The sequence below is a fragment of the Pterocles gutturalis genome, unplaced genomic scaffold (assembly GCF_000699245.1).
Source record: "Pterocles gutturalis isolate BGI_N339 unplaced genomic scaffold, ASM69924v1 scaffold39727, whole genome shotgun sequence".
In the NCBI taxonomy this organism is placed as follows: Eukaryota; Metazoa; Chordata; class Aves; order Pterocliformes; family Pteroclidae; genus Pterocles; species Pterocles gutturalis.
Window position 1 is genome coordinate 1 of NW_010116964.1, and position 16701 is coordinate 16701.

General features: G+C 36.5%; 1 protein-coding gene across 1 annotated transcript; it reads left to right on the forward strand.

The window, feature by feature from the left end:
* Positions 1–20: 20 nt before the first annotated feature.
* On the forward strand, positions 21–16576 carry RBM46 (RNA binding motif protein 46). Its single transcript, XM_010075656.1, has 5 exons — positions 21–45; positions 2943–3104; positions 8303–8770; positions 10178–10930; positions 16530–16576. The coding sequence occupies exons 2-5, from the start codon at positions 2954–2956 to the stop codon at positions 16574–16576; spliced, it is 1419 nt and encodes a 472-aa protein (XP_010073958.1). The 5' UTR covers positions 21–45; positions 2943–2953.
* Positions 16577–16701: the final 125 nt, after the last annotated feature.

Genomic DNA, 16701 nt, shown 5'->3' on the forward strand with positions numbered 1-16701 from the left:
TAGAGCGGGAATTCGTGCCGCGGCCTCGCCTCCCGGGGGAGAGCAGCGGGTTCAGGATCTTGCAGTGCTGTGAGGAGAGGCGGAGGCGGTGTTAGGGAGGAGGCCGCGAGGAGAAGGTGCTGCGGGGCCGCCCTCAACGTGCGCGTCGGCGAGAGTAGCGCAGGGTATTTGCGGTGCTGCTGTTTTTTCTTTCCTTGTCTCGCAGGCCGTCGTACCTCCATAGTGGTGTTTTTGCGTGTAGGCCTGTCTTTGGTCCTCTTGTGTCCTCTCCTGGCTCCTCAGTGTCTAGTAACGTCCAGGAGCTGTGGACACCCTCCTCAACTCCCACTATTTTAATCTGGTGTCCCCTTGCTGCTCTTACAGATAAGGTTTTCCTTGTCTGGATGTCTGAACTCACTGAGGCAAAGGGAAAACAAATTCACCCCTCACTTGACCCAGCTTTGTTGTCTAATTCTATAGCTTGTTAGGCCTGGAACTGCCGAGAGATTTCCTGATTACGGAGTCTCCAGGCAGCTTGTAGGCTGTGAAGCACAGTGTGTGTGATTCAGTTGCTGAGAGGAGATGTGATGCTGTATGTAGCAGATAGGAGTCACGCTGCTACTGCTGTTGCCTGTTGGGGATCTTTCTGCGTTCTACCCTGCTTCCTTTCTGGAATCTCATTTTCATGAAGCTAGAAGTTGCTTGGGGTTTGGCTTTTTTAATGACCAGTGATGGGTGTCATATAAGCTTCTCTAGACTGCTTGCTTGTATGGAGTCCTGCCCTGACAAGAAAAGACAAAAATACGTGTATCTCCACCAAAAGTCATCTTTTTCTAGGATGGAAAAAGATTGCACTTGTGTTTATTCTGTCACCATTCTAATTAGGGGTTGTGTAGAGTCTGTTACAATGTCATTTGAAGGCTGTGGTGAAAAGAATGCACTGAAGAATAGTTTCATTATTGCTTTGATTTGAAGCAGATTTGAAATTACTAAGCTGTTGCAGGGGGCAGAAGTCCACCTCTGGACAGTAATATAATTGCATAACATGCACAAATGTGTCAATGGAAGGGGCTTAACCACTTCATAAATACAGCGTATAATCTTTTGAAAAACTTTATTTTATGCAGAATAATTTAATTTGCAATACTGGGGTAGTTTTCAGTGGAATATGTAGAGGAAGAATAAAAGGGCTAGCAACCATGGGGATGGTTAGTGTTTTGAGTATGGAGGGAAAAGCTTGCTTAGTGTGATGAGCAATCATCTGAAAACCTTTGTATAGGGTGGGGTAACATTTGGTACATTAACAACTATGCATGGCTTTATTTTTACTAATTCTTGTTTCTGCTAGTGGTAGGGAATTACATAGTCAGCTGTCAGGTAAAATAAATTGTGTAGATAACGGTGCTCATGTGGATAATCAAGCTAAAAGGAATAGTTCAGCTGGTACAAAAGCACTAGAAGTGACAAGCTGAAGAGGAGAAGGTGGCTTCAGCTTCAGACTGTAGATAAAATATGCAATTGTAACTATTTTTGAACTACTCTTCCCTCTCTTTTGGCAGTGTTTAGTTCAGTGCAATAAAGTTCAGTGCCGTGCTTGAGATAGTTGATTTCTGGAGACCCTGAGTAGTGTAAGTCTAATGAAAAGGGAGACATGAATGCTTACACACTCCTTACTGCCCTTGATTTAGTTTCCTTTAGTATCGGCTTTCCAGATACTTCATTAATTGAGGCCTTAACTAGGAAGCCTCATTGTTCATCAGATAATAGTGGGTTGACAAGAAATATTTGTGTGAAATTTAAAATTATTTTAACTGTTTTTCCTGGAAAAAATAAACTGCTGATGTCTCGGGATGTTACTTTTTAGAGCCTGATCCTGAAGACGAAGCAAGCTGAAAATACAAGGGACATAAAAGAACAAACAAAGTTGTAGCTTATTTTTCTGGTGGTGATTTATTTGGGAGCATTTCTTTTGGAGGATGAGTGGCATAACACTTGTACATACCATTTGGGGAAAGAATTGAAGTGTTGAAGAAGATTGTTTGTCTAAGTATTGCAGACCTTAAGGCAGAAAATCTTGGGAAAAGACAACATAAATTGGGGAAGAAAAAGAGGCAATGAAAAAAAAATCTGACTTGAAAGTTTTTTTTTGGGTTTTTTTTTTTTTTTGGTTTTTTTTTTTTTTTTTTTAGCAGCTTGGCTACTGAAGTTGGTAATTACCACATGAGTCCCTTGGTATGATTGTTTCCCATCACCTGGATGACAGAAACTTAAAAATGTTGCATGAGATCTTGGCATGCCCTGGGAAATAGTGGATAGAGCGTATTGATAAACTTTTTTAGTTTTAGAAATAGTGAAAATGGATAAAGTCAGGAAAATAAGGACCCCAGAGGCTAGATTATTTCAACCCCTTAGTTTTGACGGATAGTTCTGCCTAGTTTTATTATATATTGGTTTTGATTAAATTACTTACGTTCATGAGTTCTTTGAATTCTTTATATTAATTAGGCGTGGATTTAATGTGTTTCCTAAGTATTTTTGTACTAAAATACAGTTTTAAAATCATTGGTGTTTCTATAAAATGTAGTAATAAGAAAGTGGAGCTTGTCATTTTGAGTAGCATATAGGTCTCTACACAACTGTGATAACCTGATTTATGAAAGAATTCATTATTCTACATGAAGGGCAGCATACTTAGAAAATAGTTGTGATACCTCTTAAGAAAGTTTGAATATAGAATATATAGATGCTGGTTAAAGTTCAAGATATCACGGCTACAGAACAATGTTTTGAAAGCAAATATATGATGATAGTAGTTGGATGTAGAATTGAAGCCTTATGCTAAACAAAGTCACAGTAAACAGACAAATGTAGCATAAGTTGTTTTTCAGTTCTTTGGTAGCTTCTATGTACATACGACAATTTAGAATTATTAGAATTGAAGTATCCGCAATGTTCTGTTGAAGCTATTGCAGATATGCATGAGGAAAATAAACCTGCAGCAAATGGATGTGGCAAAATCCGAAGTGGCACTCAGAATGAGGCGGCTTTACTGGCCCTGATGGAGAAGACTGGATACAGCATGGTTCAAGAAAATGGGCAAAGAAAATTTGGTGGTCCTCCACCAGGTAAGCATTTATTTGAGATTACGAACTTGGAGTTTATTTTCCATAAGGAGACCTATGCTGAATCAGACTGAAAATTTGTGTAGCCCCATGTCCTGTATCTTGACAGTGGCCAGCAGTATATGCTTAGGGAAGAGTGTAAGAAACACAACACATACAGGGTCTTGATATGCTTTACAGTTTCCAGCAGATCTCCTGTGGTAGACTATGTTGAACATTTGTTCTTGGTGGATTTAAGAAGTCACAGCTTTAAAAGCACCTGAAGTTGACAGGTAGCAATACAAATATGGAACTGAAAATACCAGTTGTGTTCCATGCGACTGAGAACGTGCGTGAAAACGTTTAGTGGCACAGAAAGGAAAACCAAGTTGGTAATTGCAGGAATAACCTACTTTATTTCTTGTCTTACCACTTGCATTGGCCAAAGCATTTTTTTTACAAACCTCTGTTTCTCTGGGATTGTAACAGTGAAGATAATCTAACTATTTTTGTTCTCAGAGTTGACTAATTTGTTCTCCATGTCTAACATAACCTACCCCCCCTCTTCATTCTGAGAAGAAAAAACGATATGTGCTGAGCTTCTGGAGCTTTTATTATTCATTGGATGTGTTTTTAACAGTGAAGCACAGTACTCAGAGTTTATTATTCATGTGTTATTAATCTTTCACTTAATACGCTGGAAAACATAAACTGTTGAGTGTGCATCCATGTGTAAATAGAAAATAACCGTTGATAAAAATCCCACAGAATAACAGAGATTGTTTTGATGCTGTAAAAACTACAGTCATCATCTTGGTTAATTTATGGTGGTTTGGGTTTTATTGTCACACTGCAAACAGGATACTTAAGTACTAGAACTGGGAAGTTATTGCTTCGGTGGAAAACAAACTTTGTCACTACAGTGGTTTTGCTATTTGTCCAATTATATTTCCACTGAAGTTAGTGACGAAAGAAAGAGTAGAATTAAGTCCTGCAAGTATATGGAATACGTCCATTGCAATTTGGAAACTGGCTATTTGATTTAGTAAACACTTTCCAGGATATTACTGGATTGGAAGACTTAATTTTTCCTTCTGTATTAAATGCTATTTCAAAAACATGTCTGATACTGTGGTAAGTAATTTAGTAATAATAAATCTCTTGAAATAGCCCTATCCCCTGCTAAAATAATTTTGCTGAAACTGCTGCTGCAGATTTGGTTCATAGAAAATGAGGAACACTCACAGGTAGTGCACGGAAAAGCCTTTTAGGGCTGATAAAGGGTGTTTTTGTTTGAAGCTGCTGCAAGATCATTCAGCTTTAATCCATGCTTATACAAATGCTGGAAACTAGTGGGTTTATCTTGTGCTGCAAAGGCTGAAAGTTTGTGAAATAAGTGGATAAAACCCAAATGATTGAATTTGTTATTGCTTTGATGGAAGACACTTTAACAGAGGAAGAGTAATAGTGCACTAGATATGTATTTTTTTCCTCATTATCTTTTTTTTTTTGTCATTATTCTCCTATGCAAGAGTTAAAATTTATGTTGGTTTTTTTTTTCCCCTAACAAAATGTCATTTTGTTCTTCTCAAGAATACATTAAGAAAATAAGTGGCTTCTAGATCATTTAGTTTGAAGTTCTGTGTATCTTACACATTTACTTCCTACTTGGTTATTGTGTTGAGCCTGATGACTTTTTTTTTTTTTGGCTAAGACACATTTTCAGAAAAGTACCTGGGTTTGATTTTGAGAACGCTGAAAGGTGGGATTATCTAATCCTACACTTAGCTTGCTAAAATGGTTAGCATCTTTCCTGGTGAATTTTGAGTTTTTATTTCTAGTCTGAAATAGTTTTTTCGAATTTTCCGGATTAAATACCTAGTACTTATAATACTCTGTAGTAACGCTGGGCCAGTTACCTTTATCTTAACATTTCTTGTTATTCTGATGAAATGAATCAAATGCCTTAAATTTTCATGAAGCATTTCTTTTATTTTAAATAATTTTTTCCAGTGTTGTCATTGACATCAGCAGTGTACAAGAATTTTACCCCTACTCCTGCCTGTATCACATGGAGTACAGTAACTCTTCTTTTTGAGTCAGATTATGCACTTACACAAGCAGAAAGAAGGAAAATTCTTTGTGCTGCTCTCTCAGTTCATTCTCACTTGTGGGCTGTGATCCCATATCTTTCTAATCATGTTTGTAAGCATGAACTGTATTCCTCATTGCTGTATGTAATTTAAGATATAACTGCATCAAAATTATTTATCTTTGGAAGTTTTTCCTGTCTAAAATTATGTACATACTTTTAGTAGCTTGTACAAAATAGCCAAAGGAAGACCTGTGAAATTATTTTGAAAATGGCATCGGGAAAAGAACTGCAGGGCATCACTGACTATTTCCTGAGAGCTTGGCTTGTTCTTAAATTACTTAATACATTTCTTACATTATAATTTTTAATTAGAACATTAGGCAGTATTAAGTGTATTTGTTTGGCAGAGTTACTTTTATTAATGGAATTTGTTAATCTTTTCTGAAACTAGATGTGTTTGACAAGTTATATGTTCCATGGATCTGTTCATTGGCATTAGATACCTGGCCTTTATATCTTCATGTATTTTCATACTTGCTTAGTTACTGTAAATAGGTTTTTAGGCCAGGTGAGACTTGAATGCTTGAGATGGTTTGTAAGAAATTTCTGTAACTGTTTGTAAATGAAGAGTTTCACTGTGAATTTTGCTTGTTTAAAATGTGGTTTATATAAGCTTGTGTTCATGCCAAAGGAGGTAGTCTGTCAGCTCTGTTTTCCTGTTACCATCTTGTTTATCTGACTGCATGTTATCCAGAGAAAGCAGCTGATCTGGCTCAAAATTACCCTACAAAAATTAAATTTTTTTTCCACAGTTGGCTGCATCACAGTTCCTGTTCAATTTATGCCACTTATGGAAAATGTATCTGTTGGCTAAAAAACCCCAAAACAATCCAAAACCCCCACAAAACCCCTTAACCAACAAAAAAGGTTAAGACAGTGACTTTTCATTGCTTTGTTTGGGTCCTCTGCTTAGATTGCTGCAGACATACTGATGTAATTGGGTATGTAAGTCATTAGAATTACATGGAAGAAAATGTGAGATGGCACGGATTTCACTAACAGTGGGAGGATTATAATTGTAATGTTGATTGAAGTTTGATTACTTGAACTGCTGCAAAAAAGGAATCCCATAATCTATCGCCCAGTGATGAATCTAGTACCAATTCAAGGAAACTTTCTGGTCAGTTGATAACTACTTGAGGAATGGTGCTTTTGGTTAACTGTTTCCATGTTTGCTCTGCTAAATACATGTTGCTCATTGGAAAATGTGTCATGACCAGGTTTTCTTTAAGTCAGCAGCCATAACTTACTTCCAGTTGACAGTAATGTGCTGTAATGCTAAGTTAGTATGCAGCTTTGAAATTAGAAGGGGGGCTTTTTGAATGGCAGAAGGCTTTTGCTTAATGAGAATCACTGTTTAATAAGTTAACCAAGCTGAGGATGATGGTAAAAGTTTGTCTAGTTAATAAATGAACATTATTGTTTAATTTCATGACTTCCCAAGCATGTCCTCCTCCCTTTTTTCCTGATTAAGGGGTGCAGTTGCTTTTGTCTTTGGAGCTCCTAAATGGTGTACTGTTGGTTAATGCTTTTTTATGTGGGCAACTGACTGGCACAATGTGACTGATGGCAGTACTAGCCTGCACACTTTGTTACTTGCCATGGCCTGCAGACTTCAGCTGAAGTGGTGATAAACGTTTATAAAGCTGAAAATGATAAAGATGTTGAATGCTGTGTGGAACAGAGCCAAACTTTTTACTAGATGAGCCATGTCAGCAAGGCTCCAAATGCATGTCAGTTCTAATGTCTTGGTAGCTTCCCTGTGTACCATGTAGTTCTTAGTGTACAGCTTGTAGATGAAAATGTATTTTCTGTGAGAAGGCAAAAATTTTGCAATGCTGTTAAAAATATTTTTCATTATTAAATTACATGATCTTTGATGATATTTACATGAAGGAAAAAGTTTTAATTACAAAATCACATAAATATAATTTATTCTGAACTTCAGGCCAAAGTATTTGATTATCTTCCTGTTTTATCTTGTAAAAAGTAAGGGTTTTTTCACCTTCTATCTGTATGCTTTGTCATTTCATACTAGTACTTATCAATTTCTGTTCCTTTTTTCTGCCAGCTCTGTACTCCTTGCTTGCTTTCCTGTGTAGAACCTTTCTTGTCAAAACTTTAGAAAAAGCCGTTAGTTATGATTTAACTATTTGTCTGCCTTTGAAACTTCTACCTGATTTGTTTGTCTAATTTGGTTTAAAAAAAAACCCAAACAAAAACCAACAAAACTTTAAAAAAAATCATATTTTGAGAAAATGGAGTGCCATATTTGTAGACCATAACTCTATATTTTTAAATGGACATATATGCATGTCCTTGGCTTAAGGACAGAAGCACGGATCTTGTAACTTTCAGGTGTGAACTGGGGCCCTGCTTGTTCTGTGGGGTTTTTAAATTTTTTTTTTTCCCCTACCATCCAGCTCCAGCCCATGAAAACTGTGGTCTGTTTTTAGAGGAAAAGTATTCAGTCTTTTTGGCTATTGAAAAAAGGATGGCTCCATATCCTACCTTCCTTAGGGAGTTTGATTTTAGTGAATGAATGGAAAATGTGGAAACAATGTTTAGACGTTTTGAATGATGCTAAAAAAGAAAAAAAAATACTGCTCTGGGGACCCTAAACAAAATTTCTTAAAGTATGCACAAGAAGTGCAGAAAAAACATTTGCAACTTTAAAATGCTAGAGTAGAAAATACAACTTAAGTTCTTTCTCAGTTATCACCTATCAGTTGTATTCATAACTGACATAATTTCAGGGGGCAAAAAATGATTGAAGTGTAGACTCTTACAGCAAAGCTATCAGTGTTTTGAATAATGCTAGGTTCAGTGGGTTGTTATACAGATTCCAGTGGAAAAAAACAGAAGATGGAATTAAAGTAATCCAAATTGTGGGCTTATGACTTTCTTTTATTTAAACAGAACAAAAATAAGAATTAAATAATGGATGAGAATATGCTATTTTTAAATTTAGACTAAAAATAAATAACTCACTCCCACCTCTAAATTATGGCGGGGGGGAAGTGTGCCTCATTTGTACTAAGATTGTTATTGGATTATTCCTTTTAAGGTTGGGAAGGTCCTCCACCACCTCGTGGATGTGAAGTTTTTGTGGGTAAGATTCCTCGTGATATGTATGAAGATGAATTAGTTCCTGTTTTTGAGAGAGCTGGGAAGATCTATGAGTTCAGACTGATGATGGAATTCAGCGGTGAGAATCGAGGCTATGCTTTTGTTATGTACACCACAAAAGAGGAAGCCCAGCTTGCCATCAAGATTCTTAACAATTACGAAATTCGTCCAGGGAAATTTATTGGTGTCTGCGTAAGCTTGGACAACTGCAGACTATTTATTGGAGCAATTCCAAAAGAAAAGAAAAAAGAAGACATACTGAATGAAATGAAAAAAGTTACAGAAGGTGTTGTGGATGTCATTGTTTATCCAAATGCCACTGACAAAACTAAAAATCGTGGCTTTGCTTTTGTAGAATATGAGTCGCACAGAGCCGCTGCAGTGGCTAGACGGCGGCTAATCCCAGGTAAACCTATTTGTAATTAAATTGAGTTTTTAGGGGAGTATGTGTCTCCATTTTGTGGGAGGTGGGGTGGTGGATCATCCCTGTTTTCCTTTCTTTAAGGTAGTTTGAGTGTTCCAAAACTGCAGTAGTGCCTTTCAGCTGAAGAGGTCTTTGGGGGGTTTTTTGGTTGGTGAATCAGGGATGGGGTTTTTGTATTTTTTATTTTGTTTTGTTTGATATTTTTGTTTTAAAGCTGAAATGTAAGCAGTTCTGAGAATGAAAGAGCAGATACCTGTTTCATAAACACAGGTTACTGTAATTTACACCAAGATACGTATTTGCTCAGGCACGCATCTAGTTTTCATGTGCATGCACTTGTCCCTGCACATGAATTCTCTTAAAGCTGAGCTTAAAAAATACAGTGCTTGGAATGTGTCCCTTATTTTCTTTGAGTGTCATGAGTGATATTATTGATGTTGTGTATTTTAAAAACATTTGAGAGTAGGTCTTTAATCTTTTACTAGAAAATAATTTTAAGAATTTAACAAGTAGAAGATGACTTTTTCTTTGCATGTTATTTTATACCTTTTGAGGGAGACAAAGTAGAAGGGGTTAAATATACTGAAAGAGAAGGGAGTAGGTAAAGGTACAGTTAAAAAGGGAAATTCTAGAACAGAAAGGAAGAGAAATTAAATGGGAAGGAAATTAAACAAGATAGTTGGAGAAGCAAAGTCATTTGAACAGATAATATAGCATTGGCCTTGCTGAAATGAATGACAAAACTCCCTGTATTTGTTAAAGCTAAGATGTAGGCAAGTCTTGTGTTAATTGCTGACAGTGTTAGGAAGGAGTGTTACCTAAGACTTATATAGGCCTTGCAAAGTAATGGGAGAAATATGGCCAGATCACTGAATGTAAAATAAACTAGTTGTGTGATCTGCAAAATGTTGGCTTGAAATGAGTAACAAGGTGGACTGGTTTTTAGTTTTTGGATTTGGTGTCTGTTGCAACATGGAGTAAGGCTTGTGCTAATGTATATACATTTAGATGACTTTTTCCAGGTGTTGACCTTACTTTTTAAAGTGGTAATATTGTTGAAGAGGCTGTGTTTACTAACTGGTAAAATAGCATGTTGCTTTATATACACATGTATACGCCTGTCAAAAAATCACGAAGTCAGTGTTTTGACAGCTTATGGTACCTAATGAGCCCAAAGGGTACAGATAGAACACTGATTTTTTGTGGAATCTTATTTTCTTTAATAATTTCAAGTAGCATTATTTTACATATTTTGCTGAAGTAGATGCAGGCAACAAAACCCAATTTCATGCGGCATGCTTCATGTTTGCTTTTTGTAGAGGTAGTTGATAAGAATTATTTTGTTTTCCTTTGCATATTTCTAATTGATATAGTGTTTCTTTGCTGTAGGAACATTCCAACTGTGGGGCCACACTATTCAAGTTGACTGGGCAGACCCGGAAAAAGAAGTTGATGAAGAAACAATGCAGAGAGTTAAAGTATTATATGTAAGAAATTTAATGATATCTACTACGGAGGACACAATTAAAGCTGAATTCAACAAGTTCAAGCCAGGAGTAGTTGAACGTGTAAAGAAGCTAAGAGACTATGCTTTTGTTCATTTTTTCCATCGAGAAGATGCAGTTGCTGCTATGTCTGTAATGAATGGAAAGTGCATTGATGGAGCTAGTGTTGAGGTAACACTGGCAAAGCCAGTCAACAAAGAAGGTACTTGGAAGCAACATTTTAATGGTCAGACAAGTCCTGGTTCTGAAAATCTTTTAGGGTTTCCTGTCAAACCAGCAAGTCTTTCAGTTCGTCTTAATGGTCAGCACAGTCCAGGTCCGCCTGAAGCTGAAAGATGTACATACCCTTTTTTTCCAGGAATAAAGCTTACTCCAGTTAGCATGTATTCTTTAAAATCTAGTCACTTCAGTTCTGCGGCAATGCGTCTGGATTATTTTTGCAACAAAAACAACTGGGCACCACCAGAATACTACTTGTATTCAACCACAAGTCAGGATGGGAAAGTACTCTTGGTGTACAAGGTGCTTATTCCTACAATTGCAGATGGTTCCCAGAGTTATTTCATGCCAGACAAACTCTGTACAACAGTAGAAGCTGCAAAGGAATTGGCAGCACAGTTCGCACTTCTACATCTAGGTAAGCATAAACGCATTCAATTAATTCTTAAAAACTGAAGCTAGAAAAGTTGAATTTTTTCTTTGTGTATGTATGTATCTTGGCTTGTGTGTATATTCTTAGATAAAGTGTAAGTTAGCTACAGAAAAATTGTTTCTCATATAGTGAGCTGAGCCTGGACCATCAGGTGAGAGCACTGAAGAAACACTGTGTGAACATCTATACAGTGCAGTGCCAGGGTCATTTTTGCTTGCATTTACCATAATGATTTCTAAAGAAGAACTAGATAACGTGTTCAAGTGACTTAGGTATAAGCTCATCTGTGTGATGATTATGGTGCTGAAAATTTATTTGGAAAGCTGTGGTCTTGATTTATTATCAATAGGGAAAATGGAAGTGGTAGATCAATATTCAGATAAGTAAATAGGTTTGTGAAGCTTTTTGGATTCCTCTGTATAGACATTCTTAAGATTGTAGCAGAGTATCATCACATGGCTCTATGTGTATTATCTTTAGGTAGCAGTGCTGTCATTTAGTGTTCTTTCTTTTTTATTTAACTAGAAAATGGGAGAAAAGAGGGATACAGTTATTCTTAATTACTTTCTAAGTCTAGCATCTTCATTTGTATATATTCAATTTTTTGAAATTAGAACACAACTACTAGAAAAGGGAAGTATTTATATTAGAAAAAGCTATGGTAAAATCTGTTGTTAATAACTAAGAAAACAGGTCACTGCAGTTCTGACAGTGTTATCCCTGTTGCTCTATAAAGTGAAATTCAGAAATAATACAAAATGTAACACTTTTGCCACCTTGTTCCTGCCCAGCATTTTTCAGAACATCCAGTACACAGCATTCACAACACAGAACTGATTCTAGTTCCAGGTTGTTTCATTAGTAATTGTAGTCATCATCTGATCAAACTTCATTCTCTTTGGTAGTCAGATTTGAAGGTTGTTATAGAGCCATACCGTAATGGTTTGAAAACACCTCATACATCCAGGCAAAGCTTTGTCTAATTTATTCTACTTGTTCGTTTGAACAGTTCCTCTTCTGCTTAGTTAGCTCTTTTTCTCTTTCTGGCCTTTACATCTTGATATATTTGAAGATGAGATATGACTGATCTTTGTAATTTTGAAAGTATGTGAACCATCACGTAATTTCTCTGATCTGCTGAGTAATGTTCTTGTGTATTTGTTGCATGGTTTCTTCCAGCGTGACTAGATCAGTAGGTGCTGTATCATGAAGTGAGTTCTTGCTAGTGTTTTGTAGAACAACATAAATATTTTTCTGTCATTACAAAACAATGTTTCTAATGAATCCCAGAGCCAGAGGTTTGTTGTTTTGGGTTGTTTTTATTTTGTTTTGTTTTGTTTAGTTTTGTTTTGTTCTGTTTTGTTTTTTTTCTTTCTTTCTTTCTGTGAAGAATTACATTGGAGATGGTAGGCTTGTTCAGATAATACAACCTAGTTACTTGTCTAATTGTATGTAGAAAGTGGGGCTTTTTTGGGTGCAGATTTTGGGGTTTTTGTGTGTATTTGTTGTTGTTTGTTTTGTTTCGTTGGTTTGAGGTTTTTTTAATTCAGAATTGGAGCAATGCCAGAGTTGTTTGAGAGGGAGTGTTTTAGTTTTTGGAGTGGTAGGCAAGTTTTTTTTCAAGTTTCTTGTAATATCTAGGAAGTTGAAACAATTTGTGCTTCAATGACTATTATTTCCATTTATTAATAGACTGCTGTGTTTTTTCACATTCTAGTTTAGACTATGAGCCTTCTTAAGCCATGGACTTCCAGGTTTGAAAGGAGTGGTGTTCTCTTTGGATAATGCCTGCTGTGTGTGGGGCAGTGTCTGAGGCATCAGACTTGGTGATCCTGTATAGTGCAGTTCTGGACAGAAGCACAATGAGATCATACAATACAGTAAATAATCCTTTTTTTGATCAGCTGTACATGCATACAGGGCCCAGGACTGCATCCACAAGATTTAAAGCTTGATTCTGCTTTAGGAATATAAGGAAGAGAAATTAAAACAGATAAAGAAGTGTTTTAAAATGCTTTTATTAATCATTTTGGACCAGTGAAACTAAATTTTCAGGGAAACAGAAGCAGAAATAGTAACTGAAAGGTTAAGTGAAATGCTATGTTAGTGATGACTGATTCTGTTCCTGAGAAATGCTTTAAGAAAGACTTTTCTGTTCCCCTCTGTTCTGTGCCCCTCCCTTTTTTTTTTCTTCTTTGTTTTTTCTCACCTGTTCTAGTTTTGGTGGATTGGAAAAGCTACTGCCAATAGCAAACTGTTAAAATAGTGTTGCCATCTTTCTCTTCCTCATACTGCTACTTAGCACTTGTTCTGGAAGTCTCTTGATACTTAGACTGTAGTGAGATTTTTCTTTTGGATGTGCCTAGTAGCAGACATTTCAGGCTTGACTGTGATGCCTTTTTTTACAGTGCATGACTGAAATGTAAACAAGCTTTTTCTGCTTGCTTAGAATATTGCTTCTCCTTGGTTTTGCATACCCGAAAGGTCTTGGAGGAAGAAGAGTCTCCAAAATACAAAGCCTTACACATTGTCTCCACTTCAGCAGTGATATGGTTGGTTTGTGTTAATAGGGCATCTCCAGAAGGTGATACTTTCAGATGGTCAAAGTGATGAGAATTATTTATTTTTAATAATAAAAGGGCTAAGTTTCTGTGCCTGGTTTTGTACACTCACCGGGCAGCATTTTACTGATTGAGTGTTTTCCGTTGTTTTTGTAGCTATGAAAATTAGGGCAATACCTTTATAACTTGTGTAATCCTGAACACAAAAGATGAAAAAGATGCTAAACTCAAAATAGTGGTATGAGGCTCTCTCTTCTTTAAAGAAGAAGGAAGACAGCTTCAGGTTTTATGGTTGACCATGCATGCCTACCCATTTTGTAGCTTACAGGTAGCATTATCTAAAGATATTTTCTCTCGCATACTTCTTCAGGAAAGAATCACCAGAACAACTAAAAAAAATTAGACTAAGAATGATTATTCACAGCTGTGGTCCAATTCAGAATGCAAACTAATTTTAAAGAATGAAGAAAGTATATGCTGAGATTATCTCCAATTACAGTTACAAGTGCTAAAAGCAAAACAAGGTGAATTTAAGTCTTTTAAAGCTTTTTAGCACTTCAGTGTGCTGTATGATCACAATTAATGTGAATTCTTACTTAGTAGAATTTCCAAATCCCACGTTTGGTTTTTAAAAAGTGTTCCCTTAATGGCCTAGTGCTGGTAATGCTGTCTTGTTATCTTTGAACTATAAAATTTTTGCTTTTGATTGCCTCTCTGCATTCTTGTTTCTGAGGATTTGGCCCCACACAGAGCATGGAGAGCCGTATTTCAATGCAGACATACATGGCTGACTTTCGAAAGATACACGTCTTCCATGTTGATTAAAAACCCTCTTTTGATGTTGGCATTGTCATGATACTGAAACATAGCCCTAAGGAGTCTAGAAATAGAATTTCTTTTTTCTATCTAATCTACAGAAGTTGGTTTTGTTCCAACTTAATTTATACACTATGTTGAAAGAAACATCTGTCCTATTTTTTTTGTTGTTGTATGGTTTGGCATGCTGTGTGATGCTGCATGCATGCATGTGTTGTGTGGTTTGGTGTGTTGGCTTCTTTTTATAAGTAGCAGTGATTTTGAGAAAAGTCTGACTTTCTTCTTGGAAGCAGCTTACTATAAGCATGAGTGTACAAGGATGACACAGAATAATTCCTTCTGGTAAGTCATGTCTCTTACAGGAACTTAATTTTTTTGCTCAATTAATTTTTGATGACATGTACAGTTTTTTTTTTTCTTTTTAAAGCATAGAAGCAGCCTAAGGTAAGTGAATAAGAAAGGGCTGCTTTGATAGAATTTTAAACTTGGACTATTATGATTAATAATCTCAAAGCACTCGGCTCTTTTTTTGGTGATGTGTATTTCTGTAATTACTATCACATAACAGAATACTTGGTTGTTTCTTCATATGGTAATCCTGAACAGACAGCAGTACAACAATTAACCACTTGGTGTCACCTGAGTATTTTGAAAACTCTGCTTGGAGAAAATACAGAAGGCTATGATTTCCCAGAAAGAGGAATAAGCTGTAGTTTAATGTTACTAGATAAATCATGAACAGATCAAGGGAGTGAAGAAACTCAGGCTTGTTTAAATATATGTCAGTTGCATGTCTGGATGTCCATTTGTGAAAAGGGGAGCAGAGCTACCTGTTGAAGTTCCAGAAGGTGGGTGTTTTGGGGTGGGGGTGGAACAGAATAGGAAAAAACTTGAATGCCCTGCAGAAGAAGTTAATACCTTTTTCCATTAATTTGAATCTCATTTCAACAGAAATAAGTCTGTCTTTAGAAGTTACGCAGCACCTTAGTGTTGTCTGCAAAATGGTGCTTGGCTGTTAAATGCGTTATCCAGTTAGAAAAACATGTAAGACTTCCTACTCTTGCTTGTCTGGGAGGCTGACTAGATGTGAGGCAGCTCCAATAAGGAGACTGTATAGTTGTGATAATTAATACAGACTCTATATTCCACCTCTGGTCCAGAAGCAGTGTTAGTGCAGAGTCAATCCCGAAATAGGAGGCATTATTTATCAGATTATTATCATTATTAGATCCTTTGCATCAATAATATAGCTTTGTAGCTTATGGAGTCAAGCTGGCTCATCCAGATGACTTTGAAGGATAGGCAGAAGAGGACTTGAAGTTGCATTAACACCCTTTGTAGCAAAGGCTGAGTCCTGGTGAGCTCTCTCTGTACTGAGTCTGACTTGAGGGTAATGGGGAAGAAGGGAAGTTTGGGTGAAGTTTCCTCAGTTGCGGGAATCGGACAGATTTTAGAGATGTATTCCACAGCAGGGTATTTGTTGTTCACTCACACATGCTGTTCCATGTGGCATCCCACTGAGACACAATAAGAATTTTTAAGCAGAAGAAAGTATTTAAAAGTATTTAACAGAAAGTATTTAAAAGAAAAATGTACCGATAAATTGCTTACTCAAGGAAAATAATTTTAATAACCTAGCACATAAATAACAGTTTAATTCCAGTTCACCACACAGAATGTATATAGTAAATGGTACTGAAACAGGTGGAGCAAGCATTATATCTTAGTACTATAGAATTCACTTGTTTAAGCGTCTTAAATACTGCATGCAGTTGCAATTTACAAGTCAAGGATAAAACTTGTATAAACTAGCTCAAGACTCTGTAGTCAGCAGCTCAGCCTTGGAACAAACTTATCAGTAGGCTGCTGTCCTAGCTTTTGGATGTTATACTTCAAGTGAAATGTTTTTATTTTACTGTTTCATTGTAATGCTTTTTTCTTTTCAACACTGCCTTGGTTTGTTTTATCGAAACTAACTATGCTACTGTTGGAACAAACAACAGCATGGCACAAAATGTAAGGTGTTTAAAAAAAAATACAGAAATTGCTGGCTTTGTTTAGCAAATACAGATGATAAGTTTTGATTGGTGGGGGTTTTTTTGTGATTTTATTAGAAAGGCTCAGAATGTAGTATAAGGTGTTCCTTAATGTGAATTTGGAAGTCAAAGATTTACCAGATGACTTATACATAATGGTTTTTATCACAGCACCTGAGCAAGCATATATTACTTTGCTGCCCCTGAATGCAGCATAATGGGATAGTAGAGGTGAGTGAACCTCCTGTGATTGTGTTTGGTGCAGGCTTTTGCCCCCTGAAACATGTCTTAGCTGCACTGCTTGGGCTGTTGGTTAGCAAAGTTAGTTTCAAGGTTATTTCCC

Coding starts and splice junctions, on each gene's coding strand:
- RBM46 (XM_010075656.1), top strand. CDS start 2,954: ATGCATGAGGAAAATAAACCTGCAGCAAATGGATGTGGCAAAATCCGA. Junction 3,105..8,302: donor ATTTGGTGGTCCTCCACCAG/GTAAGCATTTAT, acceptor ATTCCTTTTAAG/GTTGGGAAGGTCCTCCACCA. Junction 8,771..10,177: donor TAGACGGCGGCTAATCCCAG/GTAAACCTATTT, acceptor TCTTTGCTGTAG/GAACATTCCAACTGTGGGGC.